This window comes from Argentina silus (genome assembly GCF_951799395.1).
Source record: "Argentina silus genome assembly, chromosome: 21".
NCBI lineage: Eukaryota > Metazoa > Chordata > Actinopteri > Argentiniformes > Argentinidae > Argentina > Argentina silus.
The window spans coordinates 1,110,548-1,125,426 of NC_139675.1; the positions used below are offsets into that span (position 1 = coordinate 1,110,548).

A 14,879-nucleotide genomic window follows, 5' to 3' on the forward strand; every position below is an offset into this window, starting at 1 on the left:
TGTCCCTCCCTGGCCTGTCCCTCCCTGGCCTGTCCCTCCCTGGCCTGTCCCTCCCTGGCCTGTCCCTCCCTCTCTCTCTCTCTCACCCTGGCCTGTCCCTCCCTGGCCTGTCCCTCCCTGGCCTGTCCCTCCCTGGCCTGTCCCTCCCTCTCTCTCTCACCCTGGCCTGTCCCTCCCTGGCCTGTCCCTCCCTGGCCTGTCCCTCCCTGGCCTGTCCCTCCCTCTCTCTCTCACCCTGGCCTGTCCCTCCCTGGCCTGTCCCACCCTGGCCTGTCCCTCCCTGGCCTGTCCCTCCCTGGCCTGTCCCTCCCTCTCTCTCTCACCCTGGCCTGTCCCTCCCTGGCCTGTCCCACCCTGGCCTGTCCCTCCCTGGCCTGTCCCTCCCTGGCCTGTCCCACCCTGGCCTGTCCCTCCCTGGCCTGTCCCTCCCTGGCCTGTCCCTCCCTGGCCTGTCCCTCCCTCTCTCTCTCACCCTGGCCTGTCCCTCCCTGGCCTGTCCCACCCTGGCCTGTCCCACCCTGGCCTGTCCCTCCCTGGCCTGTCCCTCCCTGGCCTGTCCCTCCCTGGCCTGTCCCTCCCTGGCCTGTCCCTCCCTGGCCTGTCCCTCCCTGGCCTGTCCCTCCCTGGGTGCTCTGCTTTAATCAGACTGTTCCCTCTGAGGAACCACACGACTTCACTCGAGACTCTCTCCTCGTTCATAGTCCTCTGTCCTTCTGTCTTTCATCTCTCTCTCTCTCTCTCTCTCTGTCTCTCTCTCTCTGTCTCTCTCTCTCTCTCTCTCTCTCTCTCTCTCCCTCTCTCTCTCTGTCTCTCTCTCTCTCTGTCTCTCTGTCTGTCTCTCTCTCTCTCTCTCTCCCCCTCTCTCTGTCTCTCTCTCTCCCCTCTGTAGACTGTGAAAAAACATCTGTTTTTTGTCTTGTGATTGGTAATAGAAAAAAGAGTAACGTGTGTGTGTGTGTGTAGGTCCATCGAGGTGGATGATCTAGTGTACATGGAGGACGAGCCTGCTCTCCCTGAGTCTGCCCAGGTCCAGATTGGTCTGAAGTAAGAGTAACTCTCACACACACACACACACACACACACACACACACAGGCATACTAGAAGAGCTTAGTGTGTGTGTATATCATCTGCTTTACCAGACAATGTTATTTTCACAATATTACAGCGTCTAAGACGTCCAAGCCATCTAAGATTTGATTATCTCACAGTATTGTGTGTTTCCTGCCTCCAGATATGATGCTGCCCACTCCAGTGTTGTCCTGGTGGTCATGCAGCTGCAGAACCCTGCCGCCCTGCTGGTCCCCTCCGCTACCAGAGTGTGAGTACCACTCCCTCGTCCACTCAGCAGTGTAATGACCCTGAATTAGCATCTCCGCTAGCATCTCCGCTAGCATCTCCGCTAGCATCTCCGCTAGCATCTCCACTAGCATCTCCACTAGCATCTCCGCTAGCTGCTGCTGCTTCTTCTTCTTCTTCTTCTGCTTCTTCTGCTTCTTCTTCTGCTTCTGCTTCTTCTTCTGCTTCTGCTTCTTCAGCTCCTGTCAAGCCCTGGTAGACATGGGTAATGAGAGGAGGGAAGTGTGTGGTGTGGTCTTGTCTCTCTGACACACACACACATACACGTATACATACACACAAAAACACACACACACACACATATATATATATACATACACACATACATACATACACCTTTTGCTTTGATGTCAGCTTGTCAAGAGTGAATTTGTGGAATTTCTTGCCTTCTTAATGTGTTTGAGGTAGGGTTGGTACACAGGAAGAACAACAAGAAGAAGAGAATTGCTTGGGCCAAGAAACACAAGGAATGGACATTAGACCAGTGGAAATCTGTACTTTGGTCTAATGAAATTTGAGATTTTTGGTTCCACCCGCTGTGTCTTTGTGAGACGCAGAAAAGGTCGGATGGTTTCTACATGTGTGGTTCCCACCGTGAAGCATGGAGGAGGAGGTGGGATGTTGTGGGGGTGCTTTGCTGGTGACACTGTTGGTGATTTATTCAAAATTCAAGGCACACTTAACCAGCATGGCTTACCACAGCATTCTGCAGCGACATGCCATCCCATCTGGTTTGCCCTTAGTGGGACCATCATTTGTTTTTCAACAGGACAATGACCCCAAACACACCTCCAGGCTATGTAAGGGCTATTTGACCAAGAAGGAGAGTGATGGAGTTCTGCGTCAGATGACCTGGCCTCCACAGTCACCTGACCTAAACCAAATTGAGATGGTTTGGGATGAGTTGGACCGCAGAGTGAAGGCAAAGCAGCCAACAAGTGCTCAGCACCTCTGGGAACTCCTTCAAGACTGTTGGAAAACCATTCCAGGTGACTACCTCATGAAGCTGATTGAGAGAATGCCAAGAGTGTGCAAAGCTGTCATCAAAGCAAAAGGTGGCTACTTTGAAGAATCTAAAATATAAACCATATTCTGGTTTGTTTAACACTTTTTTGTTTACTACATAATTCCACATGTGTTCCTTCATAGTTTTGATGTCTTCAATATTAATCTACAATGTAGAAAATAATAAAAAATAAGGAAAAAACATTGAATGAGAAGGATACACTCACCGGCCAATTTATTAGGTACACCTTGCTAGTACTGGGCTGGTCCCTTTTGTCTTCAGAACTGCCTCAATTCTTTGTGGCATAGATTCAACAAGGTGCGGGAAACATTCCTCAGAGAATTTGGTCCATATTGACATGATAGCATCGCGCAGTTGCTGCAGATTTGTCGGCTGCACATCCATGATGCGAATCTCCCGTTCCACCACATCCCAAAGGTGCTCTATTGGATTGAGATCTGGTGACTGTGGAGGCCATTGGAGGACAGTGAACTCATTGTCATGTTCAAGAAACCAGTTTGAGATGATGTGAGCTTTGTGACATGGCGCGTTATCCTGCTGGAAGTAGCCATCAGAAGATGGGTACACTGTGGTCATAAAGGGATGGACATGGTCAGCAACAATACTCAGGTAGGCTGTGGCATTTAAACGATGCTCAATTGGTACTAAGGGCCCCAAAGTGTGCCAAGAAAATATCCCCCACACCATTACACCACCACCACCAGCCTGAACCATTGAGGCAGGATGGATCCATGCTTCCATGTTGTTTACGCCAAATTCTGACCCTACCATCTGAATGTCGCAGCAGAAATCGAGACTCATCAGACCAGGCAACCAGGCAAGATCTACTATTGTCCAATTTTGGTGAGCTTGTGCGAATTGTAGCTTCAGTTTCCTGTTCTTAGCTGACAGGAGTGGCACCCGGTGTGGTCTTCTGCTGCTGTAGCCCATCTGCTTCAAGGTTCGACGTGTTGTGCGTTCAGAGTCTTCTGCATACCTTGGTTGTAACAAGTAGTTATTTGAATTACTGTTGCCTTTCTATCATCTCGAACCAGTCTGGCCATTCTCCTCTGACCTCTGGCATCAACAAGGCATTTTTGCCCAGAGAACTGCCGCTCACTGGATATTTTCTCTTTTTCAGACCATTCTCTGTAAACCCTAGAGATGGTTGTGCATGAAAATCCCAGTAGATCAGCAGTTTCTGAAATACTCAGACCAGCCCGTCTGGCACCAACAACCATGCCACGTTCAAAGTCACTTAAATCACCTTTCTTCCCCATTCTGATGCTCGGTTTGAACTTCAGCAGGTCGTCTTGACCAGGTCTACATGCCTAAATGCATTGAGTTGCTGCCATGTGATTGGCTGATTAGATATTTGGGTTAGCGAGCAGTTGAACAGGTGTACCTAATAAAGTGGCTTGTGTGTGTGTGTATGTGTATATATATACACACACATACACACATACTGTATATACATACACACACAAATATATACACACACATCAGATGCTCACACACACAACACACACACACACACACACACCAGACGCTCACACCAGGCACACACACACACACACACACACACACACACACCACACACCTCTCCCACACACACACACACACACACACACACACCAGACGCTCACACCAGGCACACACACACACACACACACACACACACCACACACCTCTCCCACACACACACACACACACCTCTCCCACACACACACACACACACACACACACACACCTCTCCCACACACACACACCTCCCACACACACCTCTCCCACACACACACACACACACACACCTCTCCCACACACACACACACACACCTCCCACACACCCCTCTCCCACACACACACACACACCCCTCTCCCAGCTCTCAGGTGGTAGTGAAGGGCAGGCCGCCCTCATGCTCCTTTCATGGCTTCAGACGTGAAAAATTAAGTGAATCTCTCTTCATGTTGCAGGGCTTGAAAGTCACGTGTGTCAAACAGCTTGAAAGACGCTTTGAATCCTCAACATTGTGAAATATGTCCCGAAAAAAAGAAGATAAAACTTAGCGGGGGTGGGGGGGGCGAGTTTTTTTTACTCCCCGATGTCCTCCTTCTGATTCTCTCCACTGAGCAGAAGTGGGACTGCTTTGTAGTTTGATTCTGCATATGCAGATGAGGCGGAGGGGGGTGTGTGTGTGTGTGTGTGTGTGTGTGTGTGTGGGCGGGGGGTTCAAATCTCTCTTTCTCTCTAAATATGTTTGAGAGAGAGAGACAGACAGAAAGAAACATGCAAGAGCGCCCCTCCCTCCCTCTCTCTAATTGCCCCCCCCTCCGTCCTCAGGTATGTCCGTGTGGCTGTGCTCCCCTCCTCCAGTGACAGCAGCAGCCTGTTCAGGACGCGGCTGGTTGCCGTGGCGTTGCCTGAGCCGCTGGTCTTTAACGAGGTGTTCCGGGCGGCCGCCACGCACGCCGTCCTCAGACACAAGACGCTCCGCATCGACGCCTGCACCGTGGGGCGGGGCCACACCGAGGACTGTCTGGTAGGCACACACACACGCAGGCAGGCAGGCACACAGACAGGCAGGCAGACACGCAGGCAGGCAGGCAGACAGACAGACAGGCAGGCACATACACATAGCACTTGTACAGCTACCTACCAGTAACAACCCCCCCCCCCCCCCCCCTGTAGGCTGGAGCTCAGGTGAGTCTAGCAGACCTGCCAGCGTGTGGAGCCATGACCAGTATGTGGTCCAACCTGCTGCCCCAGGAGAGGTCCCCAGGGGGCAGACACAGAGAGGAGCCCAGCCAGGAGAGGTCCCCGGGGGGCAGACACAGAGAGGAGCCCAGCCAGGAGAGGCCGGACCCTGGGACAGACCCCCACCGCCACCCCCCCGGGCCGGTAGACCTGGTGAGTCCACCTCACCCCTTCTTACACCCCGAATCACACCACAGAGCCAAACCAAACCAAAGCAGTCCGAGCCAAGCTGAGCCGTGCTGGCCTGGTTACCCTGGCACAGCAGGGACTGGCTGTTAAGGCGCCGGGAAGCAGCAGTCATGTGACAGACGCATCGGCTGATGATGGTCCGTTCAGAGCAGGAAGGTGTCAGAGATGGTGTCTATACTTTAATCAGAGGGGCCAATGACTTGAGCTGTGTGTGTGTGTGTGTGTGTGTGTGTGTGTGCGCGTGCGTGCGTGCGTGTCTGTTTGTGCCTGTGTGTCTGTGTGTCTGTCTGTGTGTGTGTGTGTGTGTGTGTGTGTGTGTCTGTGTGTCTGTGTGTCTGTGTGTCTGTGTGTCTGTGTGTCTGTGTGTCTGTGTGTGTGTGCGCGTGTCTGTGCGTGTCTGTGCGTGCCTGTGCGTGCCTGTGCGTGCCTGTGCGTGCCTGTGCGTGCCTGTGCGTGTGTGTGTGTGTGTGTAGGACGCGGTGTCGGCCCTGCTCCAGAGGACCTCCAGCGAGTTGGAGGCTGTAGAGAAGGAGCTGGCCTTGGAGGAGAAGGAGAGACAGAGTCAGCTCCACCTGGGACACCAATGGTACCACTACACACCAACACACTCCTGTCACACACACCAACACACTCCTGTACACACACTAACACACTCCTGTCACACACACACCAACACACACCAACACACTCCTGTCACACACACCAACACACTCCTGTCACACACACCAACACACTCCTGTCACACACACCAACACACTCCTGTCACACACACACCAACACACACCAACACACTCCTGTCACACACACCAACACACTCCTGTCACACACACACCAACACACACCAACACACTCCTGTCACACACACCAACACACTCCTGTCACACACACCAACACACTCCTGTCACACACACACCAACACACTCCTGTCACACACACCAACACACACCAACACACACCAACACACTCCTGTCACACACACACCAACACACTCCTGTCACACACACCAACACACTCCTGTCACACACACACCAACACACTCCTGTACACACACCAACACACTCCTGTACACACACACACTAACACACTCCTGTACACACACCAACACACTCCTGTCACACACACTAACACACTCCTGTACACACACACACTAACACACTCCTGTACACACACACACACACACACACTCCTGTACACACACCAACACACTCCTGTCACACACACTAACACACTCCTGTCACACACACCAACACACTCCTGTACACACACACACTAACACACTCCTGTACACACACCAACACACTCCTGTCACACACACTAACACACTCCTGTACACACACACACTAACACACTCCTGTACACACACACACACACACACACTAACACACTCCTGTACACACACACACACACACACACTAACACACTCCTGTCACACACACCAACACACTCCTGGCACACACACACCAACACACTCCTGTCACACACACTAACACACTCCTGTGCACACACCAACACACTCCTGTACACACACACACTAACACACTCCTGTACACACACACACACACACACACACACACACACACACTAATACACTCCTGTACACACACACTAACACACTCCTGTACACACACACACTAACACACTCCTGTACACACACACTAACTGACTGCTGTACACACACACACACACACTCTAACATACTAACACACTTCTATACACACACACACCAACACACTCCTGTACACACACACACTAACACACTCCTGTACACACACACACTAACACACTCCTGTACACACACACACACACACACACTAACACACTCCTGTACACACACACACTAACACACTCCTGTACACACACACTAACTGACTGCTGTACACACACACACACACACTCTAACATACTAACACACTTCTATACACACACACACACACACTAACATACTAACACACTAACACACTACTGTACACACACCCGAACACACTACTGTAGACAAACCCTAACACCCTCCTGTCCCACTCATACACATGACGTAGAATAGGTAAATAGAACATACTTGTTAAAGGGATAATGTGTTGATTGATTGTTACAGGCTGACCATGCTGGGAGAGGACAGCCCTCAGCTGACCCTGGGAGGGAAGGAGGAGGAGGAGGAGGAGGAGGAGGAGGAGGAGAGGAGGAAAGACTCTGCAGAGACAGACGAGTGTGTTAGCACCGAGCGTCTGTATGGAGGGGAAGAGAGGGAGGAGGAGGAAGAGGACGGGGGGCGGTGTGGAGAAGAGCAGGCTTGGGAGGAAGAGGAGGAGAAGGAGGAGGAGGAGGAGGAGGAGGAGGAGGTGGTGGAGAGGAGGCATGAAGAGAGAGTCCCCCGGTCAAATGAAGGACCCATGCTGGTAAGGGCGTCTTGTGTTCCTATTAAACATTATTGTTATTATTATTATTATCCACCACCCCCCCTCATCAGAGGACCTAAATACTTGGTTTGTTTTATTCGTTTTAACAGTTATTACAAATATATATATCTACTATATCTACTAGGTACTAAATAACTACTGTTGTTGTTATTTATTTATATACTTATTATTTTCTTAACATGGTAATCAACTTAGTGGAGCGGAGTTGATTTAGACGAGTCCTGTAATCAAGGATGTTTTCTTTTGTCTGATGCTTGTACTGTGTCTGTGGCTGTTACTGACTGATGCTTGTACTGTGTCTGTGGCTGTTACTGACTGATGCTTGTACTGTGTCTGTGGCTGTTCCTAACTGATGCTTGTACTGTGTCTGTGGTTGTTCCTAACTGATGCTTGTACTGTGTCTGTGGCTGTTCCTAACTGATGCTTGTACTGTGTCTGTGGCTGTTCCTAACTGATGCTTGTACTGTGTCTGTGGTTGTTCCTAACTGATGCTTGTACTGTGTCTGTGTCTGTGGCTGTGATGTGCTTCAGGTGGACAAGGGGACGAACACGGAGGTGGGCAGCCAGCAGGGGGCAGCAGTGAGACCCAAAGACAGAGGCAGCCTGGGGCCGCGTCCCCAGAGGGGCTTCGTCCGCAACAGCATGATCATGCGCTCCCAGACCTTCTCCCCCGGGGAGCGCAACCAGTACATCTGCAGGGTGAGTGTGTGTGTGTGTGTCTGTGTGTGTGTGTGTGTGTGTGTGCGTGCGTGCGTGCGCATACGAGCGTGTGTGTGTGTGTGTGTGTGTGTGTGTGTGCGCATACGAGCGTGTGTGTGTGTGTGTGTGTGTGTGTGTTATGGATTAAGGGTTCTAACTGGAGCCACACACCACCAGGAAACAAGGGTTGCAATCCATAGTCCATTTATTTTGTCTAATTAGATGAACAGGAATATTGTGGATCTTGGTTGCCATGGTTCTGAATACAAACAAGAAACAAACTAAATATATCTTGTACAACAATCATATATATATATATATATATATATATATATATATACACTTTAAATAATAAATCCATCATAAATCTAGCATAGATCACATGCGTTTAAGATGCCTACATACTTCAAACAATGACTGACCAAACACAGGCCTACTTCATCAGAAGTAACAGAAGAAATCAGAGATCAGGTCACAGTTTCAATATCAGAATACATCATCAGAATATCAACGTCGATAGAAAGAAATCAATCCAATAGAATCAAACAGAAATGAACTGCTGGTCAGTCAGAAGACACACACACATTCAGGAGGAATCTGGAGACACAGGAACCATAGAGGAGGAGGTCCTTATCAAGGCCAGCGGGAGGTCCCACCACAAGTTCACTGATTGGTGTCTTCTTGTGGTAGAGAAGGGGTCATGACCTTACAGTTTCTAACTGTGTGTCTGTGTGTGTGTCTGTACGTGTCTGTGTGTGCACGTGTCTGTGTGTTTGTGTCTGTCTGTCTGTCTGTATGTGTGTCTGTCTGTACATGTCTGTGTGTGTCTGTCTATCTGTGTCTGTCTGTGTCTGTGTGTGTGTCTGTACGTGTCTGTCTGTGTGTGCGTGTCTGTGTGTGCGTGTCTCTGTCTGTGTGTGTGTGTGTCTGTCTGTCTGTCTGTACGTGTCTGTGTGTGTGTGTGCGCGCGTTTGTGCTCGTCCTCCATCTAAATAGCACACAACAGCTCGCTCATGCACGCACAGGTGTTATAACAGGTGTTATATAGCGAAACAGCAGCCTCAGAGCAGTCCGTCTCACAGGTATTACTGCCACCTGCGGGTCTCCTGAAGCCAGGATTCCCACTGATCGCCCTCTGCTGGTGGACTGAAATATGACTCCCTCAAGACGACCCCTGCTTCCTCTCTTTCATTCTTCCCTCTTTTCTTCTTCCTCTCCTCTCCCCCAGTTGAACCGGAGTGACAGCGACAGCTCCACCTTGTCCAAGAAATGCGCCTTCGTCCGCAACGCCTCAGAAAGACGCAGCCTGAGGGTGAAGAGGGTGAGTGAATACACCGTCAGTACTACGGTTGGTGTTAACTCAATCAGCCTGAGGGTGAATACACCGTCAGTACTACGGTTGGTGTTAACTCAATCAGCCCTGAGGGTGAATACACCGTCAGTACTACGGTTGGTGTTAACTCAATCAGCCCTGAGGGTGAATACACCGTCAGTACTACGGTTGGTGTTAACTCAATCAGCCCTGAGGGTGAATACACCGTCAGTACCACGGTTGGTGTTAACTCAATCAGCCCTGAGGGTGAATACACCGTCAGTACTACGGTTGGTGTTAACTCAATCAGCCTGAGGGTGAATACACCGTCAGTACCACGGTTGGTGTTAACTCAATCAGCCCTGAGGGTGAATACACCGTCAGTACCACGGTTGGTGTTAACTCAATCAGCCTGAGGGTGAATACACCGTCAGTACCACGGTTGGTGTTAACTCAATCAGCCTGAGGGTGAATACACCGTCAGTACTACGGTTGGTGTTAACTCAATCAGCCCTGAGGGTGAATACACCGTCAGTACTACGGTTGGTGTTGAACTCAATCAGATGTTATTAGTCACGTCCATCGCAGACAGCGGTTGAGTGACAGAGTGAAATGCTTGTTGAATTTAGGTCCTCGTTCAATAACAATAAACAATAAATCAACAATACAATCTAATAAAGTAATAAAGCAATGACTGTTTTTACCCTCGTAGTTAATTTACAGAGGTAGTGGAAACGTTCAGGGAATGAAGTCGCCCCAAACTGTCCACATTCCAGAGCGCCGAGGGTGACATCACTCACCAGAAATACAAACATGATGGTGCTTCATTTTGTAGCCAATCAGAGTGTTGTTGCTAGGTAAACACCACATAGAACACGTGGCTCTCTCGGTGGCGAGGGTTCTGGAGTTCTACAGTTGGTGGGTGAAGACGCTCTGGAAGTGTTGGCAGTGTTGATGTGAGATGTTCAGAGATTATCCACTGAACTGGATTGGATTCATGGCCTCCTCCTCCCCCTCCTCCCCTCGTCCTCCTCCTCCCCCCCCCCTCCTCTCTCCCCTCCAGACGCTGTGTCAGCCGGCGGGGGTGCGGCGGCGTGGGGGGGGGGAGGCGCCGGCCCGGACGTCCCTGGACCTGGAGCTGGCCCTGCAGGCGTGGCGGACCCGGCAGAGCCGTCTGAACCAGGAGCTGCAGGCGCTGAGGGACCTGCGGGCCCGGCTGGAGGCCCTGAAGGCTCGGGGCGAGGCGGCGCTGCCCGGGGACCTGCTGCACGACCAGCGCTTCCACAGGCTGCTGGAGCAGGCTGAGAGACAGGCACGCACGCGGCAGGACACACACACACGCATCAGACGTTGCAACAGCCAAACCCAAATCCAAACGATGAGCTCTTTCATGGGATTCTCTCTCTCTTTAACCTTACTCACTAACCCTCTCTCTCTCCTCCCCTCTCTCTCTCTCTCCTCCCCTCTCTCCCTCCCTCCTTCCCTCTCTCCCCCTCTCCTAGGCGGAGCAGACCAAGGAGCAGAAGCGGCAGGAGCAGCGGGCAGGGAAGCTGATGAGGAAGGCCTCCAAAGATGTGTGCCGACTCCGTCAGCAGAGCCACAAGGTCCCCCTGCAGGTCCAGTCTTTCAGGTGAGGCGTCCACACAGGTGCCCGACAACAACAAAGAAGCCAAAAGAAAGAATTCACTGTTAAATTAGCTTACCAGGTAAAATAAAGTATTTGTGAAGTATTTATTATGCAGCATAATAAATGAGTTAATCAGAAAATAGTATTATCCCACTCTTGGGCAATTCTGATGAACAGATAGGTAATGCACCGGTGTCTGGGGCCACTATGAAGCTAACGTTAATCAGCCAATGCACTGTTAAGTGGAACGGTGCAGCTGGTCACCCGCTCGGTCCCTCTGACAGGGGGGTTGATGGGCCACGGGCTCCCTGCCATGTTGTGTACTTGTATGTCATGGCCGTTTAAACTCCTGGCAGGGAGCTCTACAGAGTGGAGCCATTCAATTACGCCAAGCTTCAATGTATCAAAGGAATTGACGACAGTCGATGTCTTTTGGACGTCCACCGGCTCATTCAGCTGTAGATAGGTGTTCTGGGCTGGGGTGAGGGGGGGGGGGGGGGGGGGGGTCATTGATCTGGAAGATCAGACCATTTTTTACCCCGGAAATTAATTTAATCAAATAAAAACGCTTCAGCATCAGTCCTTAAGAGCTTCACAGAGTCTGTGATTGTTCTGTTAACTCACTCTCTCTCTCTCTCCCCTCCCTCCCTCTCTCCCTCCCTTTCCACTTCGTCCACAGGGAAAAGATGGCCTACTTTACACAAGCAAAGATCAATGTACCATCTCTCCCGGCTGATGATGTATGATTTAATAGTGAAGCAATGAAGTATTTTTTCCAACTTTTATAGCAGATTATTTTAATAGTTTAGTTACCTTGAATGAAAATCAAATAGTTGTACACTATAGGTGATGTGTTTGTATGATGCATTGTAACTGAATACTATCTTGTTAAAAAAGAAAATAATGCCTTTCTTTTGTTGAAGAAAACCAAAGTAGAGTCTTTTGGTACCTCGGCTAATGACATGTCTGTACAGTTTTGTAAAGTGTGTGTGTGTGTGTGTGTGTGTGTGTGTGTGTGTGTGTGTGTGTGGACAGGGGGATGGACAACAGTAACAGGATGTCTGCTGCTTTACATGTGTCTGTCTCTCTCTAGTGTCGTGTGATGGAACAGCAGGTGAGGGTGGTGTGTGTGTGTGTGTGTGTGTGTGTTGTGTGTGTGTGTGTGTGTGTGTGTGTGTGTGTGTGTGTGTGTGTGTGTGTGTGTGTGTGTGAGAAGGCAACCTACAGTGTGTCTGCTGTCCAAAGCTGGTGCTCTGCTGCTTCTCTCAGTCAGAACAAACAGAACCCTTGTGAATGTAACGGCCCCTCCCCTTTCCTCTGTGACGCTGCACTGATCCGGTTTCTTGTCATGTTTTGCCTCCTGAAAGGAAAATTCTTACGACTGCATTTTGTTTCCCCCACTGTTGATGTTTCCTGTCGCTCTCTCTGGAACTTTATTTCATAAGAGCTTTTTCTCACCACCTGCACCGTTGGAAGTATTTATTCATAAGATGAACAAAAACACTGCGACCCCTCTGTCCCCTTGTTAGTCTCTGTGAACGGTATTTAACAGGTTTCTGGACGAGAACAACACAAAACGCATAACACATCATGTCACCCAATCATCTTCAGTGTTCTTAAAAAAATCACACATTTTGTTGTTATCGTTGACATAAACCATGTATTCAGTATACCTCTGTTTTTGTATGATAATGTGTGTAATCCTCAAGTAATTATATTTATTATGTTCTTAAATGAATTTCTGCTCTTCTTTCCTCAGTATAAGACCCATTGTGGTTTTCTTTTAGGATGTTTTCTTTCTTTCTTTGTTTTTGCTGTACACCGCAGAGAACAAGCACTCTTATTTAGCTTTGCCTTTTAACTTGCCTTTCGAACAGCCAATAGCTCCAGAACAGATTGATCTGTCAGTACCCGGTACGTGTGTTATCATAATCCTTTGTATATCTACGATTTACCCCAACTACAGTATGCTGTCTCAACTGGACCCTTTAACGCTGCACTTCCAATCAAATGTGTTCGTTTTATCCAGAAAATACTGGTTCACAACAATGACGATGGCAACATCAGCTTGCATTCTGGGTAGGCAACAAAAAGCTGTAGTTTATTTTCTGTGTATTTATTTGTTTCTGTATTATTTATGTTTGGTTTTGTACATTCTCCTCTGGACTTTTTAATTAACACCCTGCGAATGGATACATTTTTACTGCCTCTGTTTTTTTCACCGGGTGATAGACAAGATTAGACACAATTTGGGGTCGTTTTGTGTAAAACTTGGTAAGAGGTTTAGAAAAGTGAATTCAGTCAGTCACCAACACAGTAAGGTAAAAGCTAGCTGGGATCCTTGGGATGACCGACTGATGTGACTCCTTTGAAATTAAGATTTAAAAAACAGTTGTATTCTGCTTTCATGGCAACAACAACAACAGACACAATCACACATCACAAATATTAACCAGATAACATATACACATCGGTCCATATATATTTGGACTCTGACACAATTTTTGTTATTTTAGCTGTTTACCAAAACATATTCAAGTTACAGTTATATAATGAATATGGACTTAAAGTGTACACTCAGCTTTAATTTGAGGGTATTCACATCCAAATTGGAGGAAGGGTTTAGGAATTACAGCTCTTTAATATGTAGCCCCCTCTTTTTCAAGGGACCAAAAGCAGTTTCATGGACAGGTGTGGGCTATTCCTTTGTTATGTCTTTATCAGTTAACCAGGTAAAAGGTCTGAGTTGATTCCAAGTGTGGCATTTGCATTTGGAAGCTGTTGCTGTGAACGCACAACATGCGGTCAAAGGAGCTCTCAATGCAAGTGAAATAGGCCATCCTTCCGCTGCAATTTCTTTTTAAAAATCAGAGAAGTAGCGGCAACATTAGGAGTTGCCAAATCAACAGTTTGATACATTCTGAGAGAAAAAAAACACACTGGTGAGCTCAGCAACACAAAAAGCCCTGAATGTCCACGGAAGACAACAGTGGTGGATGATCGCAGGATCCTTCACATGGTAAAGACAAACCCTTCACAACATCCAGCCAAGTGAAGAACACTCTCCAGGAGGTCAGCATGTCATTATCTAAGTCTACCATAAAGAGAAGACTTCACGAGAGCAAATACAGAGGGTTCACCACAAGGTGCAAACCATTCATAAGCCTCAAGAATAGAAAGGCCAGATTAGACTTTGCCAAAAAAAACATCTAAAGCCCAGTTCTGGAACAGCATTCTTTGGACAGATGAAACTAAGATCAACCTGTACCAGAATGAAGGGAAGAAAAAAGTATGAAGAAGGCTTGGAACTGCTCATGGTCCGAAGCATACCACATCATCTATAAAACACAGTGGAGGCAGTGTGATGGCATGGGCATGCATGGCTTCCAATGGCACTGGGTCACTAGTGTTTATTGATGATGTGACAGAAGACAGAAGCAGCCGAATTAATTCTGAAGTGTTTAGGGATATACTGTGTTCAGATTCAGCCAAATTCAGCAAAGTTAATTGGACGGCGCTT

At 48.9% G+C, this 14,879-nt stretch overlaps 1 protein-coding gene across 1 annotated transcript in view; it reads left to right on the top strand.

Annotated features, from left to right (window-relative positions):
- LOC310820932 (protein WWC2-like) overlaps positions 1–13,093 on the top strand; it is a gene marked incomplete at its 5' end in the record, with an annotated part of 82,724 nt that extends 69,631 nt beyond the window's left edge. Inside the window, 12 exons of the mRNA XM_083692773.1 lie at positions 964–1,044; positions 1,233–1,319; positions 4,705–4,903; positions 5,053–5,271; positions 5,781–5,893; positions 7,400–7,458; positions 7,507–7,700; positions 8,253–8,420; positions 9,649–9,741; positions 10,796–11,044; positions 11,235–11,362; positions 12,039–13,093. Of these exons, the coding sequence (XP_083548899.1) occupies positions 964–1,044; positions 1,233–1,319; positions 4,705–4,903; positions 5,053–5,271; positions 5,781–5,893; positions 7,400–7,458; positions 7,507–7,700; positions 8,253–8,420; positions 9,649–9,741; positions 10,796–11,044; positions 11,235–11,362; positions 12,039–12,105 (1,657 nt within the window). The 3' untranslated portion in view covers positions 12,106–13,093. The remainder of the gene's footprint in view (positions 1–963; positions 1,045–1,232; positions 1,320–4,704; positions 4,904–5,052; positions 5,272–5,780; positions 5,894–7,399; positions 7,459–7,506; positions 7,701–8,252; positions 8,421–9,648; positions 9,742–10,795; positions 11,045–11,234; positions 11,363–12,038) is intronic.
- Positions 13,094–14,879: the final 1,786 nt, after the last annotated feature.